This window comes from Poecilia latipinna, unplaced genomic scaffold (genome assembly GCF_001443285.1).
Source record: "Poecilia latipinna isolate Pla-1442-1.1 unplaced genomic scaffold, P_latipinna-1.0 Scaffold445, whole genome shotgun sequence".
NCBI classification, from domain to species: Eukaryota; Metazoa; Chordata; class Actinopteri; order Cyprinodontiformes; family Poeciliidae; genus Poecilia; species Poecilia latipinna.
The window spans coordinates 132491-157121 of NW_015113061.1; the positions used below are offsets into that span (position 1 = coordinate 132491).

Below are 24631 nucleotides of genomic sequence, written 5' to 3' on the forward strand. Positions count from 1 at the left end.
TTAAAAAAGGTATGAGAAAAAAGAGGAAAAAAAAGTGGAAAAAAAACAAAAGGGAATTTGCAAAAAAAAAAAAAAAAAAAAAACAAAGCAAAATAAACGGGATAAAAAAAACTTTGGCAAAACCGATTACATTTGTCAGCCTTGCAGTCGCATGGCTTCCCTTAAATATAAACCCAATCCTGCTTCAGAAACAAGAGGCTGGGATTATTCCGAATCCTTGGATCCAGATTACAGAAGGCATTGGAGACGAATCGAGAACAGAGGGCAGAATTCCTGGTTTTCCTGATTCCCCGGCGGAGCCGTGGCTCCTCCAGGAGCGTTTGCTTTTAAATACTGCTGAAACTTTTCAGTGGTAGAGGTGAGTGTTTGTGGAGAGAAATCAGTAACAGGAGGTAGAAGAGGAAGGGCCAAGACATTCTACTGCTCCTGCTGCTACAAAACAAAACGGAACAAAAAAAAAAAAAAAAAAAAAAACTGGAAAAGCTCGTCTGGTGATGAAGGTTTCAGTCTGCCTCCTCTTCATCAGATTCAGACTCTGCAGAAAAGAAAATTAGATTTTTTAGCAAGAGTTTTTGGAGCCCAATTGAAGCCATGTTCAAACAGTTCAACTTTTATTTTGACACATTCTGTTAAAAATAAAAGATAAAATCCTCATTAGCTTTCTAGCTAACACCTGATGGTTTTGGGTCAGTTCCCACGTCATGATGCTGCAACTACCATGTTTCAAAGTGGATGTCAGGAACTTTTGGACCATAACGGTTTTTTTCAGGGGAATATGAAGAGTTCAGGAGAGTTGTGACAAGTTGAAGACAACCAGTTTAATTGGACAGGATAATTATGACAAAAACTGTAGAGTTTAGAAACCCTAACATTTGCTTGTTTTTTTTTTAAACTAAAAAGACTCCAAACGCTTAAAAAAAACCAACATTAGATTGTAGACTTAGCATTAGCCTGTGGCTGCATTACTGCTATAAGCTAATGCTGCAAACGTGATTGAAGTCAGTGACGTAGGAAACTTCCATGATGAAACAATTTAACGGCATTTGTTTAAATATTAGTTTCATGTGACATGGTTCTATATGTTTGATTATCAAGGTTATTTTTAGAACCAGCAAAACGTTTTAAATAAAGTCAAAAAGAACAAAGATACAAGTTTATCAGAAATCTGATGCCTTGTCTCCGTGTTTCGGTGCACAAGTTTTCATTGTCACTCAGTGAAAACGAGGCGTCCATTATGATCAGGATGTACATTCACATTCTTTTATTGGTTCTTTTGGAGAAAGCTCAGTAAATTAGCCGCTAAGCTAACATACCTTCCTCGGCGTTCTTCAGCCACTCGACGAATTTCTTCATCTGCTCGAGGAAAATGCTCTTCCCCTTGGCGACGTGGGCTTCAGAGTACCACTTCAGTATGGCCTCTTCGCTCAAAACGTCAGCTGAGAGACGGAAGACAAAGTTTCTCAAAGCGCCTGCTTCGACTCAACCACAACTCAACACAACGGAAACAGGAAAACAAAACGCGGTGACTCAGTTGGAGGCAGACCTTTGTAGAGGAGCACCACGATCTTCTGAAACGCCTTCATGAAGTGGATGTTGTCGTAGCAGTACTCCTGGATCTTCAGCAGCAGGCTGAGCTCAGACAGACCTTGGGAGCTGAAGGCTTTCAGCAGAGGGCTGTATTGCTGCAAAAAAAAAAAAAGATTTACAGGAGATTTTACAACACAACTCTGCATTATTTTTACTTTAACATCTTTGTTTTGATCATATTGGAGCTAAAGGCCTCCAGCAACTGTAAAGATGAAAACAAAACGGGTGATAAATTCATTTTATGGTTTTTGAAAATTTAACTTTTTAGAAAATGTTGATTTTTTTTCACCTTCAAGTGTTTGATGGCTTGTTCGGTCACCAGCTCTTCCTTCTTGTTCCACTCCACGCAGCTCATCACACTGGTCCAGATGATGCCGATCATGCCCTGCTCTGACAGGCCGGCCTTCTTCATCTCCTCCCTGGTGAAGGCGATGATCTGAGGAACAAACACCGCCCGGTTACCGATGGTTACCACCCATTTCCCCTCTCTGTTGATGGAGTTACACAGCAGCAGGAAGCTCACCTCTTTCTGAGGGTCTCCACGCAACATCATTTCCTGGAGCTCCTTCTGCAGCTCCTTGCGGGCGCCGATCGATTGCTGGTTGCGGGCGAAGTCGGACAACTCCTTCAGCCCGGCATCGGTGAAGTACTTAGAAAAATGCTCACAGCTCCGTTTGTTGGCAGGAAAGAGTTCCTGAAGAAAGAAATAAAGCAATCCCAAAGCAGGCGAGGTCAGACGCAGCTCAGGACAAACTACTGGAAAATTATCAAACATGGATGCTATTAGCCTTTTTAGCTAAAGTCATCGTAATCTGATGTCCACAAAAAGGTAAGGTTTGTTGTTTATGTGATAAAGCAACAATAGAAGGAACAATTTCATAAAATAGAATGAAGTTAACATTTAACAATTAAAACTGAATTTGCAAGTCATATTTTAAGTGTTTAATTCTAATTCACAAATAAAATGCTGCACTTAACTTGAACAGAGAAGTTCAGAAATGCAGTGTGTGCAAATTTCTTCCTTCTACTTAACTTTTCATTCATACACTTTGACATAAACACTCTTAGTAAAACTATTGGGATTGTGGTAACTGTCATTTTAGCAGCCGTCCTCATGATGGAAATCTGGTCTTAAAACCTGATTTCTGCCTTTAAATTTTTTTTACTGGATCAAAATCAACAGAAAACTTTAAACCAATGTGGAAAATATTCACACAATACATTAGTTTGCTTATTTATTGACAAATTAAATGCTAATCTACTTCATCTAGATTCACCAGCAGCAACTTTTCTTATAAAAACAGTTTAGTTGCCTCAACATTTTAAAAATGACTCTAAAAAGTAGATTTTTTTTATTTTCATCTAAATATTCAAATATCAGGTCAACATCTGGATTTCAGGCGGCTCGTCTGTAAAAGCACTGGATGTTTCCATGGTTACAGGAGACGGAGAGCGTCTCCCGTAACGTTTTACCATCAGCCTGTTGTCCATGCCGACTTTGCGCAGACTGCCAGCAACAGAGTTGATGTCCTTCTCGTTGATCCACGACTTGAACAGCTTGACAGCAAAAGCTGCAGAAACTCCTAGAAGCAGAGCCGGGTACAAACTAGTTACATTTAAACTAGTTCCATTTAAACTAGCTACATTCCACTTAGCTTCATAATTCTGTGCATCTGATTATGTAATTTTAAACATTAAATGATAATTTGATCAGTACTTTTTACTTTTACTTGAGGAACAATATTTTAAGTTCTGCTACGATAAAGTGAAAGTTTTGGGCACATTCGGGTCAAACACAGGAACAGGAAGTGGTAAACCCCAGCAGGAAGTGGCTGTGTGGAGCCTCACCCTCTTTGACGAGGTTCTCGTTGTAGAGGCTGGTCAGGATGGAGGCGGATATGCTGCCGTTGGCCAGCAGGATGCCGGTCAGCATGGCCAGCTTGTTGCGCTCAGACTCAGTGAACCCCTTTAGAAACAGCAGCAGCTGCAAACAAACAGCCGCAGCGTTAGCAGGTGCTGCAGCCGCGCTGAGGTGTCTCGTTGCAGCGATAATCCACTCCATCTATAAACAGCTGCGTCTCCTCACCTTCTTGATCTCCTCCTCGAAGCCCTTCTCCAGGTACTTGTAGCGCCTGATCAGCTTGTTAAAAACCTGATGAGAGGAACAGAAACCTCGTCAGCGTCTGTTGTTTAAACCCACCGGAGCGCTGCGCTGCATCGCTGCGTCACGTCGTACCTGAGCATATGCTTGCATGGTCTCCAGGTCTTCCTGCGCCGTAAAGAGGCAGAACTCGGTACGGGTCAAGTCGTCAGACAGCGTCCCGCCTGGTGCTGTGGGACACACGGTTAGCTTTCAGGAAACTCAAACACAAACCGCCGCCGCTCTCTCAGACTTACCCAGCATGCCGCCGGCCACCAGGATGTCGAAGAGCGTCTCTGCATACCGGCGGTAGTCGAGTTTGGCGCCAGAGGCATCAAGGAACTTTGCGACCGCCTCCAAATCAGTGCCAGTTTGATTCAAGCCTTGTACGATACTTTCTTGAAACTGAGTAGGGTCAAATCTCTCCTTTTCATCTAGGAGGGGGTGAAAATAAAAACGTTAAATCAGAAGCAGAGAAACGGAGGAAGAAACGCCAAGAGGAGAGCAGTTACCTCTTTTCCTCGTTTTGAAACGCTGGCCGGTTAGCGTTGGCTTTTGCTGCTTTTGATTATTCATAAAAGACACCTGGGAGGAGACAAAGACAACGGTTAATGACCAAACTACAACAGAAGAAAGACTTTACACCTTTCAGACATGCTGCAGCTCTATTCAACAATAAACAGTGAAACTGAACAAACTGGATGGAAGGCAATGATTTTACTCACAAAAACAAACAAAACTGCTGGTAAATTTGTTTTAAAATTAACCAAAGTCAGGAGGAAACTAGTCTTTTCTAAATGTTTTAAAAACATAATTTCACACAAGCTGTGTTGCTGCACACTGCTGATCAGCTTGGCAAGAAAATAAAACAAAAACATCTGACTGACTAGAAATACAACAAGCTGCTGCCCGTTTAAATAAGATTTAAAATATTGATTAAATTCATCTTTTTATTCAACATTTTGCTGGATGTCTTAGAGTTACATCTGCTACAGATAATGTAGGAGAAAAGTTTTACAATACAGAGGTTTTTTCAAACCAAATTTATGTTTATAAACTTCAGTTACAGAAATAAATACAAGAAAATGTAAAAGTTTATGTTACCATTTTGCTCACACCATCCTCTTAAAAGACTGCTTATGCGAAAGAGTAATAATCAAAATATGAAAATTGATTTTTAAAATATATTTTACACTGATTGAATTTAACAAAATACAGACAATTAAGTCAACATATCCATTTTTACTGGTAATCTAATTCTGCAAGGGGTGAAAATAAATTCCCTAAAACTTAATTTAAAATGTCCCAGCTGTCTCAACATTTAATTTATAACACTGGTGTTACTAAGAAAGTCTCCTGATGCTCTTTCCCGTCATATTTATCAGGTGCGGCATGAATTTCCGGGCTGATCGGGTCACATCGTGTCACCTGACCCCAACATGTCTTCATGCCTGCGGTCTTTACAGTAGTTTGCTCAACGCTCAGAAATATAATTACCAACATATTATTTTTAAACACACCACAAAACTGTTTTCTAAAGTTATTTAATGTAAAATGACGCAAAATAACAGATTTAAGCCTTATTTTTTTCCTCACAGGTGAGGCTTTTGAAGCGCCTCACAAAAGGAAGGAGGGCCAGACAAAAGGCGAAGCTGGGAGGTACAATGGAGCTGGTGGGTGTCGGGTCGTGATTTCGAACAACTGCCGCCATTATCGGCCTTTTTATGAGGAATTGTGTGTAAATCCAACATGGAAGGATATCAGGAATATTCCTGAACAATCTGATCATTTGTAAGCTGGGATCATTTCATACTAAAGCCGGCTAACTGAGGGATTAGCTCAGGCTAACTTCGGGCCTCACCATGCGCCGGGCCGCTGTTTGTTAGCCGGGCCTGCTGCGTTACTAACCGGGCTTACATCACCAGCATTATTCGGTTCAAACCTCACTGAGATCTAAGGACAGTTGGTCTGTACTTAAACACAGCCTACCATCGCAATGTCACGCCGATCCGTGACACTTTGTTGAAGCAGAGCTAAAGAAAGCGTGAGCGCAGCTAATGCTAGCAGTAAGCTAACTGAACTGGAGCAAACAGGATTCGCCCTACGTCGGACCAAAACCCCCGACTCCAAAAGAGCCCCTAAACTTGACTTACAACAACTAATTAAACATGCCGCCGGTCCAAATAAACAACCCACAATTTGGAGAACACTTGAGGATTCTGGTGAGTATACTCACCGAAATTAATGCAGATAAAAAACGGTTGTGAACCAGGGGAAGTGAAGCAAATGTCAAGTCTCTGAGCGGCCCAAACAAAAAGACCTTCCCGTCAGGACTACAGCTGGCTCCGCCCACCGCGCATGCGTGGTTAGAGGGGATGAGAAGAGGAGGATTACCAATTCTTCCAACCCACCCAAAGCTCAAAGTTTATGTTTTATTTTCAATTCATTGTGTCTACTAGATTATATGTCCGGTTTTGGTATATTATTTACCTCCTTATAGATTTCTTCTATTTTTCCTTTTTTTTGGTCATATATATTTAAGTATTTCAGATCATCAAAGCATCCGACAAAGGCGAAGATGAACTTTAAGTTTTAACCTGTGTATTTTACACAGATGATCTGTAGTGATTAGTAGAGCTGTGGGAAAAACGGTGTTAAAAAAACAGCAAATAAAAGTGCTCATGTGTAGCTAAAGCTATTAGCATGAAAGCAGTTTAAATAAAAAGCAATTTCACAGGGTCATATGCTATTGATGGATACGTAAAATTAAAATCGAACTCAAACTGTAATAAATAAAGAAAATCAGTTGATTTTCTTTATTTATGTGGGGCTTGTGTAGAGCCCCACAGAACAATGGGGCTCTACATAAGTGGCAAGGTTTTAGATGGGCACTTACCCAGGGCATGAAAACTCTGAAAATATGGAACGTTTTGAATAAAAACCTTATTTAACAGGACAAAAAAAGAAAATCTTTCTGCATCAGTGCTGATATCAGAAACAAACAAAAAAAAAAACAAGTTCGCTCAAATCTTTGAATTTATGCACAATTTATTGTTGATTACAGGATTTTTAAAAAGTTACCTACACATTTACATGTGGTTACAAGTTTTTAAAATGATCCTCTAGTTGCATGATTGATTCTTGCAAAAGTGGAGTTAAAATAATCAGTATCCAAAATTGGTTCATTTCATTATTCTGCTCTAGGAGCAAAATCACATAATCAGTGACACATTTCATGGTCGCAAATGGATTCATTTCTCTTGTAGTGGAAACCATTTACAGGAAAATAAGTACATTTGTTGGTTAAGGTTAATTCACAGTTGATTAGGTCGTGGATTGGATGGATTTTAGATGTCTAAGGCCCAGGGTTTGAAGGATCCCGGCTTACTGGTTGGAACCTGTGAATGAAAACAGATTAAAGTTGTAATTTCAAGATGAACGTTTCACTTTTAGGAGTCTAAGTAAACCGTCCTCAACTCTACCTTCTTAATAAATGGCGAGGCACAAGCCAGACAGGCCCTCTCCGGAGTCGCAGGCGTGTCCAGGAAAAATGGGCCCGACAGTCCGGAGTCGGAGCGAGCCGCCGTCACCGCGTCTTTGATGGCGAAGAAGACGGAGCTGCCCAGGAAGAGGGTGGGTTCTCCGATTCCCTATGGCGCCAGAAACAACCATGAGAGAGGTCCAATATAGGTCGAGAAACCTTCACCACTCGGTGCTGACCTTTGAGGAGTAGATGGCGTGGGGGTTGTAGGAGTCCGGCAGGAGGTAGACGTTGAACTTAAGAGGCACGTCGCACACCCCGGGGATCTTGTACTGGGACGGACCTCGGGAGTACAGGATCCCGGTTGGGGAGTACTTCAGCTCCTCCAGAGTGTAGAGACCCAGACCCTGCGTGAACGCTCCTTCAATCTGACGAAGACAACAAACACAGAGGTAAGGAAGTTCAAATATCTACATTTTTGCTGTGAGGTCCTTTAACCGGGTCCTACCTGGCCAATGTCCACAGACGGGTTTATGCTTCTGCCGATGTCCATCACAATGTCCGTTCTCAGTGTCTGCAAGAAGCAGGAAGACACCGACGTTACTCCATTTCCAACAAACCCGAGGGATGTTCCAACGGTTCAGACAACAGGCAGATCCACACCCGGTAGTCTCCTGTGAGGCAGTCCAGCTCCACCTCAGAGCAGCACACCCCAAAGGTAAAGTAGGCGTACGGATGGCCCTCCATCTTTTCCCAGTCATAGTAGAGGTCTTCCCCTCTGTGGAGGAACAGAGGAGAAAGTTCTCACCTGCTGCTTTGGTCAGGAAAGACCTGAAGCAGTAGAGTTTAGATGTACCTGAAGAACCCAGTGGCTGATAAACTGATCTTCTGCAGATGAGCCTCCTTGATCTGCCATCAGAGCAAACAATAATGTTACAGACCCATTAAAACCAATGGTGAGCACTGCTAACGGAAAAGCTAGTTCTGCTAATGCTAAAGCATTAATCATAACGCCAAAGCACTAGTTCTGCTAGTGCTAAGTGTAAATATTAGTCCCGCTAATGCTAAAGTGTCAATCACAGGTATTAGTTCTCCAAACGCTAAAGCACTGATCATAAATATTAGTTTTATCGTGGTTGATTTCTCCTACTTTAAGACTCACTACTTGAAGACTTCTTAACAGCTTCAAACTTTAACGTTTTACAAATTATATGGAGAGAAATAATTTAGAGGAAGCTAAGTGCGCTAAACATTTTTGAAAGTTGTCAGAAGCTGTAAGCTAAAAATTAGCTCCACTATTAGATTCATGGAAGTGTGTCCACCACTGATTGAAACCATTCAAGGCTCAACGTCATGTTTCCAACACTTCATACCCAACTCTCCCATGATCCTTTAGGGTCCTTCAGCCTGATCGGCTCCAGTCTGCGGTACAGAATCTCACAGGCTTCCTGAAAACAGTAAAAACAACAGAAATGAGCAAAGGAAGCCCAGACATGCAGCACAGACAGCAGGAACAAGGCTCACCTTGACTGCCATGCCGTTGGCGTCGGTGCCGAAGGAAGCAGCGGAGGGACAGGTGTTTGGAACGGTGCCGGTGCTGGTTTCACTGAGGAAGATCTTTGACGTCGGGATGTGAAGCTCCCGACTTGCAACCTGACAGCAAACAGGATCCCAGGTTATTTTATCATCAAGTTATTTGGTTTGTTCAGAAATAAATAAAGCAGATCCAGTTAAAATGATCCACATGGTTCAGGTTCAGAAAAACTATTTGCACTCACTGAAATGTTCACTTTCAGAGTAATTTATTTTTGATATATGTTAAATGTCAATAGCTCTGTAATAATATAATAACAATAAAGTATCATTTCATTTTAGAATTTATTATTAGAGTTTTTTTCACAAATAATTTTGTTACTTAGAAAAAAATATTTGCATTTTTATTTTTTTACTGTGAAGTTATTTTCAAGAAAGTTATTTATTACATTGATTTAATAATTGTTAAAATGTTTTCCCAACACTAAATTACATTTAATAATATAATGTATGTTACATTTATATAAGATTTTTTTTGGCATTCTTGTGTTATGAATATTAATTTATATTGAGTTTTTTATTGCTATTTTCTTGTATTCCTTTTTTATTTTCATTACATAAAATAACTTCTTATTTTATTTAATTATATTAGCACATTTTAATTATTCTATAATCACATTAATAAATTAATTGTTAGCTATTTATACTTCTACCAAGAAATTATGTTTCTTTTTAACTTTACAAAAATGGCTGTACTTCTATTGAATTTATTATATATTGTAATTATTAAGGTTTTTCAATCCCTTATTATGTTTTTTATTTTATATTTCTTTAGTTTTTCATTTATTTAATCATCCATATAATATTACTGAAAATAAACTAATATTTTGCTCTTTTTATTATTATTTATTGTCTTTTCTGTGACTGGTGAAGTTTTGTTTTTTTGTGCTTAGAAACATTTTTCCACTAAAAATAACAATCAGAAATGTGTATAAATATATTTGTCCTAAAAACCAGCCACATCTGGTTGAGTTCAGTACCTGCTGCATCTTGGTGTGGATCCCCTGACCCATCTCCGTCCCGCCATGAGTCACCAGAACAGAACCGTCTTTATAAATGTGGACCAGCGCTCCGGCCTGACAAACACCAACAGAAACCCTGAAAATGTTCTGGCAGCTGACATGGATCCAGATGGAAGCGATGTGAACAGAACCTCACGGACCTGGTTTAAGAAGCTCTCTGCGAAGGCGATGCCGTACTTGATGGGAATAAGGGCGATGCCCCTCTTCCTCCAGCGGTTCTGCTGGTTGAACTGGTCCACGGCCTGGCGCCGGGCGCTGTAGTCGCTCTTCAGCTTGCAAAGGTCCCAGCAGCGATGCAGGTTCTCCGGGCTGAACTCGAACTTGTAGTGAGTGGCTGACGGGCCTTTGTACATGTTGACCTCTCTGACCTGCAGAGCATTTCACAATCAGAAAGCAAAGTACTTCCTGATGACCATTTGGCACCAAGATGACCTCTGACCTGGTCTGCGGGGCGTCCCAGCGCCATGGCAACGTCATTGACCATGTTCTCCACCACCAGCAGGCCCTGCGGGACGCCGAAGCCTCTGAACGCCGTGTTGGAGGGCAGATTGGTCCTGCAGGCAGTCGAGTGGCCTCTCATGTTGGGAATGTTGTAAACGTTGTCCAGATGAAGCAGAATCTTCTCAGATATCTACAAAACGGTCCAAATCAGTGATTCTGTTTTATATTCTTGAAGGTCAGTGAATATTTTCTCTAAGAACATAAACTCAATGACCTACCAGCACAGACTCATCCACAAAGCAGCCGGCGTTGGCGTAATAGTAGTAATCCACAGCCATGATCCTTCCATTGTTCATAAAACCCACCTGAAGCAAGTTTCATAATAAACTCAGAATAAATTGAAATCTTGGTAATAAAAACCAGACAATTTTTCAATTTATACAAACTTGAACAAACAAAAAAAGACTGCAGTTCCCATCTTTTCCACTTTCCCACTGCAATCCCTGTTCTGGCCAGTAGATGGCAGTCAATGTTCCAGCTGCTCCTTTAAATTTTGGGGAATTTCTGGACAGAAATGGCAACTCATAACTCAGACCAACTCTCATTTAGATAACGCAGCTAAGATGGATTCAGATAAATATATTTGAGATTTATGTTGCGTCTTTTGTCCTGGAATATAATGTCTCACAACAGGACGTAACTAAATGAGTTTTTTATGTTTCATCGTTGTTTCCAGAACAGGATCCATTTTTTTTCTAGTTAGTGGGTACTACGGCAAATGAATAATTCCTAAAATGACTAACGTTTAATTCGAAATATGAAAAAAACGTAAACTGCTATACCCAACTTAGCCAGTAGATGGCAATATGTGACTTATGGGGTTCCTTTAATCTTTCAGGAAAGTCCAAACATCAATTATTTTTATAATGTGATTATTTCACACACTAGATGCCTTGAGATAATTACACTCTTGAAATAAATACTTACTAAATAGTTGTACTTTTGTTGAGTGTTCTGTCTTATTTGTTATTTCCGGGAACAAGATATCTATAAAATGTATTTAAACAAAACAGCTGGCTAATTTTATTTCCAAAATACATTTAGGAAAAAAACAAAACATGATTCCTGCTTCAGCCACGAGATGGCAATAACTGATCCACGGTGCTTCTTTAATCCTGTTGGATTTTGTGAGCAGAAAGTCCAACCAAGTTGTTTTTATCTCAGGCACTTTGAGTCTGTCTTTGAGTTTTTTCTTACTTTGTATTTTCCCAGGACAGGATGACGCCCCCCGGTGATCAGCATGTCCTCGCCTCTCTCCAGAACACAGCGAACAGCTCGGTTGGTTCTAGGAACAAACAAACAAATGTAAACATTATGTTGAGGAATTTTCTGATTGTTAAATTTGAGATCTTAAATAATAAGAATAATTTCTAAATTTCTCTTTTCATGAGACTCACTTCCACGCAGCCACAGAGGTGATGGAGGCCAAGACGGAGGTCACAATCACCTTCCCTCCAAAAGCTCCGCCCAGTCTTTTCACATGACAGGTGACTCTGTTGGACTGAATGTCCAGCGTTTCTGCAACTGCTTCCTGAAACCACAAAATGATCTCTTCTAAGTTTATGTTTCAGTTTTAGGACAGCTTTTAACTCCTCCACTGTGTACCTGAATAAGAGTGGGCCACTGGGTGGAGATGTAGACCTTGAACTCCTTCTCCTCGCCAACGGGAACAACCAGCATGCTCTGAGGCTCCATGTAGAAATGCTCCTGGCCTCCCAATCGAATCTGTCCTGAGAGGAAAAACACAACAAAAACAATTAGATAAGCTTAACCATGTTTACTGATGTTCATCTGAAGATATTTACCTTCATAAACTCGATCACAAGTCTTAAAAGCTTCAGTCACGTCTCCTCTAGCAAACATTCGCCGTGGCTCATAGTAAGACGACTTTTCGATGGCGTCCTGAGAGAAACGAGCGACGCTGTGATGAGCTATGAGTGAACACGTCAAAGGAAGCTGAGGTGAAAATACAGACTCACCTCGATGGTGAATATGGGGTCTGGCAAGTCTTCGTAGGTGATCTTCACGGCGGCTGCTCCTCGCTTAGCGTGCGTCTTCGTATCGGCCAGAACAGCGCAAACCGTCTGACCAACGCAGAACACCTGAGCAAAACAGGAGAGACTCAGCCTTTCACACCTGGTTTAAAAGTCCTTATCTTTATTATACGTTGGATATTTTGAGCTTGGATAAAACAGAAAAGGAAAAAAAGAAAATTGTCGCTATTCCTTCTTGACCACTAGATGGCAATATTTATTACACACAACTTCTTTAACTTATGAGAAACTTTATAGACAAAAAGTCAAACCAAACATATTTAATCCAAAGGAAGAACCTAAAAAGTTAATATTTTCCAAAACTCAAACTTCCATACCAGGATGGATGGATTGTTGGATGGTTGTTGGATGTAACCCAGCGTTTCTCCTCACCTGGTTCTCCGCCAGCAGCTCCTGTTCGTAGCCAAACGTGGGGCGGGCTTTCTTCCCTGGAACGTCATTGGCTGTGATCACGTCAACAACTCCTGGAAGCTTCAGGGCTTCGCTCACGTCCAGCGAGCTGTCGGACCAAAAGCATCAAATTATAAAAATAGGAACGTGAAAACTCCAACCAGCTGAAGGTTTCCTGGATCCTCTCCTCACGCGATCTTAGCGTGTGCCCGAGAGCTGGTGACCAGAACCATGAAGAGCTCCCCGTCCGTCTTGGGAATGTCATCGCAGTACACCGCCTCCCCTGTGGCCTGGCTGATGGCAGAGCGGTGCATCATGGGACGCCCCACTGGGTCTTGACTGTCCTGGTCCTTTGGCACATGCTGAAGAAGAGGAGAAGCGTTATGAAGGTGGCACCAGGTGTTTGTGATGTGAATGACTGAGGGACGAGTGCTGACCTGGAAATCCTGCAGACTGGGTTGGATTTCTTTCGGCAGAGGCTGCAGCTTTTCCGGAAGCTCGTCTTTGATCACGTTCTGCCAAGAAATGAGGAAGTTAAAGCAGCTGGATGCTGTCCTGGTAGAAAAGCTTTAAAAGGAAATGTATTCACCGCTTCTTTGAGCTTCTGCAGGACCTCCAGGTTGAATTTAAAGAGGAGGCTGAGCGTCAGCGACCGGCGAAATTCAACCTTCCCACCAGGAGCGGATGGAGGGAGATCCAGCTCCTCCAAGAGGGCGTCGTACGCCTGATTCAACGTCTCCTCATCCCACGGCCTGGTGGAAAACCAAACAGGAAAGGATAAAACACAGATAGGGGTTTAAAACAACATGAAAGAACACAATAATACCAACATCCGACCTTCCAGTGATGGCCTTGCAGGTCTTAGTGGCATTAACGGTGGTTGGACCCATTCCTCCGAAGTACAGGCTGACTTCCTGAACCACTCTGGATCCCTCGGAGAAACGCACTCTCATTCCAGTCGTTACCGTAGCGAAGGAGACCTCCTTCCTTGGTGCCTGACGGAGAGCTCGCACATACTCCCCCTGCAGGTCAGATAAAGGTATTACAGTTATGATCACTCCTTTTTACAGCCCACAGTAGACACATGACTCTTCATAGTTCAGTATTTGCAGATTTTTCTGTGGAGTGTAGCTTCAAATTATTAATGCAAAAGCCACATTGCAACAACAAAGTTCACAATGCAAGTTATGCTAAAACAGAAGTTATGCTACAATGGAAGTTAAGCTCAACTTGCTAGCATAACAATTGTTTTAGCATAACATTTTTTCTAAGGTGTCCTGTGGCTTTCTGGGCCACCGTAATACTTGGTGTTAAAACTATTTAAAAAGGCAGTTATTAGCATTTTTGGCAGGGGGTCTCAAGTATATTAGCTATTCACAACAGCTGTAGTTCCTAATTTCCTGCAAACATGGAGACTTCTCTGTACTGTCGCTTTAAAATCCTAAGAGTCATTTATAAGCCTGATTAATTAGTGAATTAAATAATGTCATCAATTCAGAACCAATCAGAACTCAAGCCAGTGTCTAGCTCAACGAAACGTCCAAATGCGATCGATTAAAGAAGAGTTTTGCACCTTTCTTGTAAATGGAATAAAAACTGAGACGACGACGTCCTCCGGCTTCAGGATGGTTTTCCCGAATCCAACGAAGAAGTCCTGATTCAGAGGAACCTCTCGACTTCCTCCTGCAGGATTCAACCAAAACTAGCTTAGAAAGGATCTCACTTCTTTGTTGAGTAGAAGTGATGGAAGTGGAGGCAGCTCACCAATGGAGATGACTTTAACTTTGCAGTTCCCAGCAGCCAGAACAGGATTCAGGTCTGAGTTGGGATACGCGCTCACGATGTTTCCTCCGAGAGACTAGAAATGAAAAACAATTACCCAGAAACATTTATACATTAATTTAAGAGCATTTACAACCTGCCTGTTGGTTCTTTATTACTTTTTGAGCAAAACAACTGTAAGTTTTATCCAACTGACTGTTCTGGACTGAATTTCTGGAATGAAGTTGAGCAAGAAAACCAATAAGTAATGAATTGTCCCTACGGCAACATTGCGGATCTGCAGGCTGCCCAGGTTCCTCAGTTGCTGGATCAGAGCTCTGAACAGCTCCGTCTTCTCCTCTGGGAGCTGAGGAACCATTTTCTCCAACAGAGACTGGAGCTCAGACAGACTGGAGCCGGCTCCGACCCAAACACCTGCAACAAACACGTAAAGACAAATTCAGAGCAAATCTGAAAATATTAGACAAAATAATTCATTTTAAGTCCTTATTAACTAAAGTTTTGATGACTATGGATCCCAGAGAATGAAAACTCAAACTTCAGTGTCTCAGAAAATACAAATTTTGTGAAAAACTTAAATATATAGAAAGTTGAGTGGAAAGAAAAAGTGTGGTAGAATAGATCCTGTGAATTTGTGGGATCTTCATAAGGATGAGAGACAACAGAACCAATGATGAAGATGAGATGAAGGCAGGTTTTAAAGCAAAGTGGATTTCCTGAACCTCAGTAGAACTACAAGCTGATCTCCTCCATGCTACGCTGCACTGATGCAGTAATTCATGCAAAAGGAGCTCAGACCAATGTGTGAGTGCATAGAAATATGAAAATCCTGTTTAAAATATTATTTTTTTATTGATCTGTTGTTATAGTCTGAGACAAACTTTTAGATTTTCATTCTCGTTAAACCATAAAGACTTAAAATATTATGCCCTATGTTTAAATAATACATTAATTTAATTTTAAAATATTGAACTTTCTCAGAATATTCTCATAGTTTGAGCTGCACTTATTTGGCAGAGTGTAGCTTTCAAAAATTCACCAGAATGTAATAAAAAGTGTTACATTTTATATCTCACAGTGAATAAGTAAGATTTTCCAATTTGTATGAGGTTTTTAAACAAACAGGAAGAAGCAAAGAGGAACTCACCGTCTTCTCCCTCTGAGACTTCAAACAGCTCTTTGACTCTCATGGGAGAGATGATCAGTGGATGCAGGATGCCTTTGAATTTAATGTCTGGACCTTCAATAAAAAGAAAGAAACCACCATGTTTAGTCTAAAAGCCGGTTCAGTCCTACCATCACAAACATAAACTCTACTGGGATTTTAACTGGAACTGTTTGCATTAGATGACAAAAACAACAAAAACAACAAACAAGGATCTAGAAGCCAAAGTGCTATTTTGGATCTTTTTAGATCCAAAATAGCTCTTTTTAGATCTTTTTAGCAACTCAAAAAACTGAATTTCCAATAACTGGAACAAGCACTTATGTTTTGTTTATAAATTAATGCAGAAAACGTTATTTAATCATATTTTTTGTCTTTCAGGTAACAAAATAAGACATAAAGAACTAAAATCTGGAAAGTCAATCATTATAAAATAATTATCCAGATTTGGGAAATGATCAAATCAAACTCAGCACTTTCCCAGCCTACATTCAAACCCTAACATGTCCATTGTTAAACATGGTGGTGGGTGTGTGATGCTGTAGGCTCTGGGAAGCTTGTCAGGGTGCATGGCACCATGAAAACACAAGCCTGTTGGACTCTGGGAGAGATTAGAGAGGACTCAGGACTCTGGATGATTGGTATTGCGTTAGTGACCCTTGCGGACCTATGTTGGTGTTGCCCATGACCAGTGGAGCCTTTGGGTTCTTTGCCCTGAACTGGACCAGCTCCTCCAGAGAGGTGGGGGACACCCAGGTCATCCTCTCCCCATGAAAGGTCAATGTTTGGGGGTTCGCCGCCTCAGCCATCAACTGTGGATCATCATACAAAGAGATTAATGCATATTTACACAAAAAGGGTAGAGAGCTGCACATTGATGACCTACAATCAGTTCTGGAGGAAAGATCAGCTCCTGGGTCGGGTCCAGGGGAAGAAACTTCTCTTGGTCAAATAGTCGTGGCTTTTCCTGAAGATTGGGTTGTAAAAAGTAGATTTTTAGAGGCTGGATGATGAAACAACACAAGGTAATTGGTGTAAAAGTGGAGAAAGGAAGAGAAAAGCTGGTGGAACAGGGGTACAATGCTGGAAAAAGGGACAAGAAAAGACTGTAAGACAAGCTCACATGCTCTGTTTCATTGGTATTTCCTTCTCCATTCAGGCAACAGTCGGCTCCTCCATTGGCTTGGCAGCAGTTCCCTTCCTGCTGGTACAGATTAGACTGGTACTGTTTATGATTGACCATCATGTGAAACACGAAGCAGAGGCAGTAAATGAAGAGACAGTATAAGTGAATAATTCCTGAATGATGAAACTCGAACCTGGCAGAAAGTCCTGCAGCCGTCCACAATGGGTCGATATCCAGTACAGCGACACAGATTTCCTGAAAATCACCAAAAACCACAATCTGGTTGTGTAAAAGAAAGACTTATTGAATTCTACATTTGGTCTCAGGTGTAACAAGAATTTATTCTGGGCCAGTGAGTACTTAGAGTTTAATAAAGCAAACGAACCACCCAGAGCCTGCGTGATGTCGTCCATGGTTGGCTTTGGCTTGTTCCTCAGCAAGGCGTACATGGACATCACCATCCCCGGAGTGCAGAATCCACACTGGGAGCCGTGAGCCTTCGCTATTCGCTCCTGAGGGAATAACGGCAACTGGATGAAGGACTCTTTGGCTTAATTTCCAGAATCATTGTCTCTTACAATCCCTGGTACTATTGACCGGCAGATCTCAATACTCCAGGCTGCTGGATCGTCCAGTACTTTATACCAGCTAGACTCCTGCAATACTTTAACAACCGGATGTACTGGTACCCTACAATGCCTGAACCTCTTGTTTAACTGACTGACTAATACTATAGACAGTCAGTTAAACTATAGTTAATGAATGCCCAGGATATCCAACTACAATAAATCGGACAACTCAGCACCTCCTCAGTCCTTTATGCTCCCTTGGTATTCCTGATCTACCAGAAGTCTGGAATGCTTGAATTCCAGTACTCCTTACTGGACGGTGCTGTTCCTCCGAAGCTGGTGAATCTCTAGCATTCCTGAATCTCTTGGAACTGTACATTGCCTAAACTCTGGTAATTCCCACTGCTAGATCCCTTTGTACTCTGAGCTACCCAAAGCTCTAGTAACTTCTCACAGATTGATCTCTTGTTGGTCTCCAGACTGCCAAAGCCTCAGTACTCCCAACTGTTGGATCTCAACTAAGGACTTCTTGAACTGTTGCCACTCCTGACTGCAACATCTCCTGGCATTATGGTATCTCAACAAACCCTTGGCACTTCTGTCAGCTGGTTCTGCTTATGGCTAAATATCTCAGTAACCTTTAGCTTCGCATGTATTTTGTGTTTCAAAAGAAGAAAGAAATTTCAATTGAAATAGCAACAAACAGCTACTATATAAAGAGATCCTAACACAGAGCAGATGTTTTTGCACAGTCATCCAGTTTTACACCATCAAGCCATTCTCTTGCTGATACCATAAAATAGCTGTGGGGCAAAGGTTCATGTATGGGGAAATAGGACAGAGGCAACTTTTTCATGTCATGAGATAACATTACTTATAGTAAACACCAGTGAGTGTGATGCATTTCTGTGCTGTAATTTGTACTGGTAAATCCTAAAATGTCCAGTATTTTTCTTAAATTCTTTGTGTATTTAATCTATTGTGCTTCTCTTTTTGAATTATCTCAAATATAATTGAGTTAAATTTGTCTTTAGAACTTAATTAAAAACTTACATTAAGAAAACAACGTGTAGAAAACAAAGTTCCAAGTTTTTGGTGCTTAGGTTTGGTAAAATCTGACATAAAATTGCAAATATATCCAAGTATTTTAAGCAAAACAGCCAAATAAAATGGGGACAGACCTGCACGGGGTGGATCCTGGTCTTGGAGCTGCCGATACCCTCCACTGTGGTGATGGCGGCTCCATAGAGCTGACAGACTGGCAGGAGGCAGGCATTGGCTGAGTAATGGCTGATTGTGCAGTGAAGGGAAACTGCTACTGTTTTACTGGAAGTACTGCAAAAGTTCTGACTTTATTAGACCAACTGCTTCTGTCATCATGAACCCAAAGATGTACCGTTTAACTTGGAGCGACCTTGGCCTTTGTCTCTCTGCAACATGTAGCATGCAGTTCTGTTTTGCAACATCATTCTGAGAAGCAAACATGATCTGAGAACTCTTGATAAATTCTGTGAACTCAGATGAGACTTTATCACAGATGTCCACTACATCTCAAGCAAATCTGCAAATCAAGCAATCCAAAACACTTTCCTCTGATTATTATATCATCGTTTATCTGCCTCGTCTTTTGAACTTTCAGTCAACAGCCAATAAAAATCAGACAGTTAGATTTTGCAGACTCATGCTGACAGACAGAATCTGAACTCTGACCTGCTCCAGATGTGCCTTGTGCAGATTTGTTTTTATTTCTGTGAATTGGATTACACACCCAGAATGAATTTTTTTTTTTTTCTGTAAGGAGGTTCAGCAGCAGAAGTGTTGACTTCTTATTCTCTGCCTGGAAATTATTTAAATTTCTTCTCTGCTGTGTTTCATGCCACTTTGTTTAATATTAAATTTTCCCTTGTTCCCAACAACAATAATCAAATGTACACATTATAAACACTGCAGCACATTAAATTTGAATTTGGAGAATCAGCAGACCTCATGCCAAAAATGGGCGGAGTCTAATCAGACCACGGGAACCAACCAATTAATGTGGTTCTCTTCTTTATATCTAACAATTCAGATATCTGCCATTATCCAAAGATAAAACAGCAAAAGCTGTTGGTACATGTAAGTAAATACCAACAACCTCAAAGGTATTGCTACCATTTTATTGATTTGTGTACTGGTGCTTGTGTTAACCAGTACACATTTAGCTAACAGGTTTTTTTTTCATAATCAGTTCAAACAATTTTTGAGGCGTAAAAAGATGCTTTCAAGGAAACTAAGAAAACTATTATTTTTATAGAAGAGTCATAGATATTAAAATCAGCTTATTTAACATAAAATTGCAGAAATACAACCAAAAAGATTAATTACACATGACCTTAAATTATATTCTTAAAAAGTATGAAATTCAAAGCTTTGTTAACTATCTGAATTGAACGTTGGGTCCTGTTTAAACCCAGGAGTAAAGTGATCTTGAGGCAAAAAAAGACAAAGTCCTTTTTAAATTTTGAAAAACCACACCAACATTAATGAATGGGACATAAATCAATTAGCTTTTTTTTTTTATTTTTATTTTTTTTAGAAATTCTGATTTTTATATTTTAAAATAATGGAATATGAAATAAAGTCTGCTTTATGCAGACCTGAAAATGATGGAATCAGATTCAAAACTTTTCAAAACTGTGTTGGAACCCTGAGGGACATTTGTTTGTTTTGAAGTTTTTAGAATTATTATAACTGTGTATTTTATATCTAATTATATGTTTTATGGTTAGTTCTAAATTGCTTTAGTTTCTATGAGACATCGATCTCTTTACTAAACAATAACTTTGCTATTACTTTGCAGCAAGTAAGGATGTTAGCTTACCATCTTCACAGTCCAGAAACCACTAGAGAATCTCTTCAAAACTTATTATTCATTAGCTTTAGCATATGCTAGGCTAAAATGTGTAGCTTTTGATCACAATTATTACATATTTTCACAGTAAAATTATCATTCATAAACCTGTTTTCTTTTATCTTAATATTTGTTTGATGATCTGAAACATTTAGGAGAACATCAGAAGAAGATCTCTAGTTCTAATACCACAGAAGAAGAACCAGGAGAATAAAGGATACACCATGGTCTTGGTAGCGGGTTGGTAGCGTGACACCATCACAGTACACGCCCCGCATCCTCCGCCGCCGCAGCCAGACTTGGTTCCAGTTAACCTCACTGAGATAAGAGTCAAGAACAAAACAAACCTCCATTCATAAAGAAAAACTATAACAGGAACGTGAAGATGGAGTCGGAGCTGCTCTGAAGGATACGCTTCTCCCTGAGGAAGGGCAGCAGCATCGTCTCAGGATCCACATGGCTCTCAGTCACCTGTTAAACCACAGAGAATGCAGCGTTTATTTATTCAGGTGTCTGCAAACCAAATGAAACCCACAGCCTCAAAAACCTTCTGCTGCTATATCTACAGCTGAAAATTCTCTGGTGTTAAAAATAGATGCAGAAATTCCAAGATATTCCAGAGGTTTTTACTAATTATTTCTACAGTTTGCACAATAAATAAACAGAAAACTACAACATCTCACAGTTTTACACCATTAAAAAAGTTTTACACCATTAAAAACTACAACTTTCAAGAAAACAAACGTTATGTAACTGTGTATTAGCTGAAAAAGTCTAAAATCCTGTTATATAATGTTTTTCTTATATATGTAACAGTTTTGGTGTGATTCTGATGAATAAAAATAAAAATGTAACTTAATATTTAGTCCTTTTCGTTGGTTATTAACCCTAATAACGTATTAACTTTAAACCAAAAGAGCGTTTATTTGATTAGCCGAGTGACGTCATTCTGTACTAGAATCTGAGCCGTGACAAATGTCAGCAGGACACCTCAACTTCCCTTCTTTAAATTTGACCGAAATGTGAAGTTTTATATAAATATATACTTATATAAACACACTTTATTGCTCGGATCGATGCTGCCTTCTCCTCTAAACCAAACGCAACATGTTTTCTGGGTTATAAAAAGTAAACAAAAATCTGAAAGCTCTGTCTGAGTGAGGAAACCGAGAAGAGAACAGTTAAAATGTCTGCAGGTTGAGCCAAAAACTGCATAATTCATGTGAAAAAGGATCAGTTTACCTTTCTCCCATTGATAAACACGCACAGAGTGTCTCCTTCTTGTTGTCCAGACATCCTGCAACTGCATGCACAGCTGCTGCACAAGTGCAACTTTAACTCTGCGGCACTTCCCGTGGTGCAACTTTCAAAATAAGAGTCTCGGGTCAAAGAAAAATTTATATATTTCCAGATTTATACATTATTCAGAGTCAGACTTTCTGGAGATAGCTCTTTTTATCGTTACTTGTTGACTCATGAGGTTTGGTCCAGTTTGTGGTTCTGAAATACTTAAGATGACGTTTTTTTTCCATCAAATTGATATTTTGTAGCTGATTGAAATTACAAAATGAACTAAAAATAAGTGAGAATCGGATTTTTGTCTCTATTTTATGAATTGTGAGAAAATTCTTTCGCAGTAATAGTTGATTTCCAAGCCATTTTACTTGTTTTTCTTTCAAATTCATGATAGGGTGTATTTTATTTTCATAGCTCACTTCCTGTCTCGCCCTGCTGCTTAACTCTAATTTTATCAGCGTTAATATGACGCATGTGGTGGGAGTAGAAACTCCTACCTAAAACCCTGCAACCTAATCAAACATGGCCTACATTAGCAATAAAAACACTTCAGTTTATTACATTCATTAAACATAAACAATTAACTGACATCTTGAAGTTTTTCCTGATAAGAGTTAACAGGACTCCAGCAAAAAGCCATAATTAAAGTCACATTTCACATATTTTGTTGTAAATCAAGTTAAACTGCAGTCAGCAGATCAAAAATCAACCAATAGGAGCTCCGTTTCTAAAATAGTTCATAAACATAGTTTCTTCATATCTGCTGTAAAGTGATCCGTAATCATTAACACTGCTGCTTTGTTTCAGAGTTAATTATTCACAGTTTAGTTGCTCAGATAAAGAACAGAGATTCACCTGAGAGCGATAAATGAGGATTATTAGATCGTAGATCTTGGCGGTAATCTTTTCATATTAATCTTTACCTGCTCTAAATGTGAAGTAGTTGTGTCAACAAGATGGACAGGACAGATGTGGAGAAAATAAAACTGAAAAACGAACACAAGAGGGCGCTAAAAGGAAAGCTGACAATGTTTTAAACCTAGAAAACAAACATCCATTTTAATTTATTACAATATCATTAGAACGTTTTTTATTATAATTTTTCATTCCATATATTAAGAAGACTTTAATTCTGTTTATCTTGCGGATCATGCTTTACAGCTGGTAAGCATTAATATTCAGTTTCTCAGGACAGGATATTACATAAAACTAATTTAAAAATCATGCATGAGATTTATTGAAAAATACAAAGTAACAGATGTTAGAGGAAACCAGGCAAACAGCAACAAATAACTAAAAGTAAAAGTAAACAGCTTAAGTAAAAATAGGAGTGATTGAAAACTGGATGCTTTAATATTTGGGAAATATTACTTATGGGGTGCAGTTTGTAAAGTTACACAGTTTAAAATTAAAAGCAAAAAAATGAGTTATTTACCAAATAAAAAAAGGGGTTAATTTTTCAATGTCGTATTTTAACCATAGTATTATATATTTATTAGTTAATGTCACGGGTCAAAGCTAAATATTTACTTCGTAAATAATAGAACCAGTCCAAAATGGTGATGTAGTTCAATCAGTGTTCAGCAGGGGGAGCTAGTCCAACATGATGTAGTTCCTTCAGAGTCCAGCAGACGGTTTCCACTGTAAAACAACATAAAGTGAGGAAGGTCTTCCATAGATAACCCTCACCATACCCAAGCATGTCACAATAAGCAATAAATCAATAAATCACATAATAAATTAAAACTAGCACGATAATTTCCATTTGAACAACAATCATCATAGATTTGAATATTGTTGAAAAGCCGCCATTTTGAGAAACATCTGCACTGCCTGCCAAACTACTATTATTTTATTTTTAAATATAATCTTGACTACAGAGACTCTCTAATCCATTTTAAATATTGTAGTTTCGTTTGCTGTTTTGTTGTTGGATATTTTAAATTAAAGCTTTTTTGATCTTTGAAAACAATCTCAAATAATATTATCACTTATCGCAATATTTTCTGGGACAATTTATTGTAAAGAAAAATTTGTAATCATGATAGATGTAACTATACTAGAGAATAAGCTGATATTGATTTTTTGTCTTCACTTTTTGAAGCTAGCTGCCTTTCCTCCACAGCGTTATCTCACATCATCTGCTGAACAAGCCGCCCTTCCCCCTCGTCTTTTACTCCGTAATTCATCTTTTCCTCGAGGGAGTGCGGGTTTCATTCCAGTTTCTTCTGGAAACAGCATGACGCCGTAACCCACAGCAGGGACGTCCATACTGGAAACCAGCACTAACTCTCAGCCACACGATGCATCAGCTAACAACATAAACATAGGTTACATGTTCCAAGTGAGGAAGCTACCACTTTTCTCTGTCACTTAAAGAGTCAGACTGAACGAACTGAAGGGAAAACATTTAAATATGATGTATTTTAATACGACAGACAGGCCAGCAGCTCTGGAAAGTAATTTTCCTGCAGCCTGATGTAGTAAAATTGATTTAAAAAGCTTTCTGCCTGAGGAGCTTTCTGCTCCAGAACACCACAGAGAAATAGGCTTTTGTTTCTGAGCCCATTTATTTATTATTTACAACCCAGTTCTCATGAAAAGTCTAAGGATTTAAGCAGTTTGGATGTAAAATTTTTATTTTTTTAAACTCTATTCTGCCTGAAATGATGTTTGTTTCATTATTATTTCTCTTATAAACCAGAACTGGATATTCTGGGTTTCTTTATGTTTAATAAACCCTGGAGGAGCAGAAACATTTTACTGTCTAGACAGATCAACCTCCATGATAAAAAGACAATTTCCAACAAGTTTGGAGCTTTCCTGCCTCTCTGTATCCTCCCAGTAAACGGGTCTCGCCCAGTGGATTACAGGGGCGAATCGTGTAATTAAACATGCTAATGACACGGTCCAGCTGGCAGATATTACAGCTGTCTGATGCCATGTCTGCTTCTCACTTCATGACTTCTTCTCTTCTTCTGTTGTGGAAAAAAAATTATAATTTTTAATCAACTTTCTGCTGCAGTTCCACAGTC

At 39.6% G+C, this 24631-nt stretch overlaps 2 protein-coding genes across 3 annotated transcripts; both read right to left on the minus strand.

Moving 5' to 3' along the window:
- Positions 1–381: 381 nt before the first annotated feature.
- On the minus strand, positions 382–6069 carry bzw1a (basic leucine zipper and W2 domains 1a). The gene is made up of 12 exons (XM_015038564.1): positions 5964–6069; positions 4240–4312; positions 3985–4161; positions 3824–3918; positions 3674–3739; positions 3436–3571; positions 3061–3170; positions 2111–2281; positions 1877–2023; positions 1544–1682; positions 1314–1436; positions 382–535 (listed from the first exon to the last, which is right to left on the minus strand). The coding sequence occupies exons 2-12, from the start codon at positions 4301–4303 to the stop codon at positions 504–506; spliced, it is 1260 nt and encodes a 419-aa protein (XP_014894050.1). The 5' UTR covers positions 4304–4312; positions 5964–6069; the 3' UTR covers positions 382–503.
- A 392-nt stretch (positions 6070–6461) lies between these two features.
- Positions 6462–21641, minus strand: aox6 (aldehyde oxidase 6). 2 transcript variants are annotated; one of them, XM_015038562.1, is made up of 35 exons: positions 21543–21641; positions 20714–20771; positions 20522–20618; positions 18592–18700; positions 17227–17353; positions 17035–17096; positions 16839–16916; positions 16602–16682; positions 16383–16527; positions 15698–15790; positions 14813–14964; positions 14533–14626; positions 14342–14451; positions 13606–13790; positions 13358–13520; positions 13206–13283; positions 12961–13130; positions 12751–12877; positions 12304–12426; positions 12130–12226; positions 11930–12054; positions 11722–11855; positions 11522–11609; positions 10543–10629; positions 10263–10454; positions 9964–10191; positions 9782–9877; positions 8733–8861; positions 8582–8656; positions 8065–8117; positions 7872–7986; positions 7717–7782; positions 7448–7636; positions 7210–7377; positions 6462–7125 (listed from the first exon to the last, which is right to left on the minus strand). In XM_015038562.1, the coding sequence occupies exons 1-35, from the start codon at positions 21594–21596 to the stop codon at positions 7075–7077; spliced, it is 3999 nt and encodes a 1332-aa protein (XP_014894048.1). In that variant the 5' UTR covers positions 21597–21641; the 3' UTR covers positions 6462–7074. The 2 variants fall into 2 exon arrangements, with proteins under 2 accessions (XP_014894048.1, XP_014894047.1); XM_015038561.1 differs by having other exon boundaries at positions 16839–16919.
- Between the last annotated feature and the right edge of the window lie 2990 nt (positions 21642–24631).

What these genes read in the sequence shown, in the direction of transcription:
- bzw1a (XM_015038564.1), bottom strand. Translation starts at nt 4,303, where the DNA reads ATGAATAATCAAAAGCAGCAAAAGCCAACGCTAACCGGCCAGCGTTTC. An exon ending in GGTGGCCGGCGGCATGCTGG is followed by an intron (nt 3,919 to 3,984) that starts GTAAGTCTGAGA and finishes TGTGTCCCACAG; the next exon opens with CACCAGGCGGGACGCTGTCT. An exon ending in TCGAGGAGGAGATCAAGAAG is followed by an intron (nt 3,572 to 3,673) that starts GTGAGGAGACGC and finishes GTTTGTTTGCAG; the next exon opens with CTGCTGCTGTTTCTAAAGGG.
- aox6 (XM_015038561.1), bottom strand. Translation starts at nt 21,596, where the DNA reads ATGTCTGGACAACAAGAAGGAGACACTCTGTGCGTGTTTATCAATGGG. An exon ending in TGTTTATCAATGGGAGAAAG is followed by an intron (nt 20,772 to 21,542) that starts GTAAACTGATCC and finishes GTGGTTTAACAG; the next exon opens with GTGACTGAGAGCCATGTGGA. An exon ending in CCTCGCCATTTATTAAGAAG is followed by an intron (nt 7,126 to 7,209) that starts GTAGAGTTGAGG and finishes TTTCATTCACAG; the next exon opens with GTTCCAACCAGTAAGCCGGG.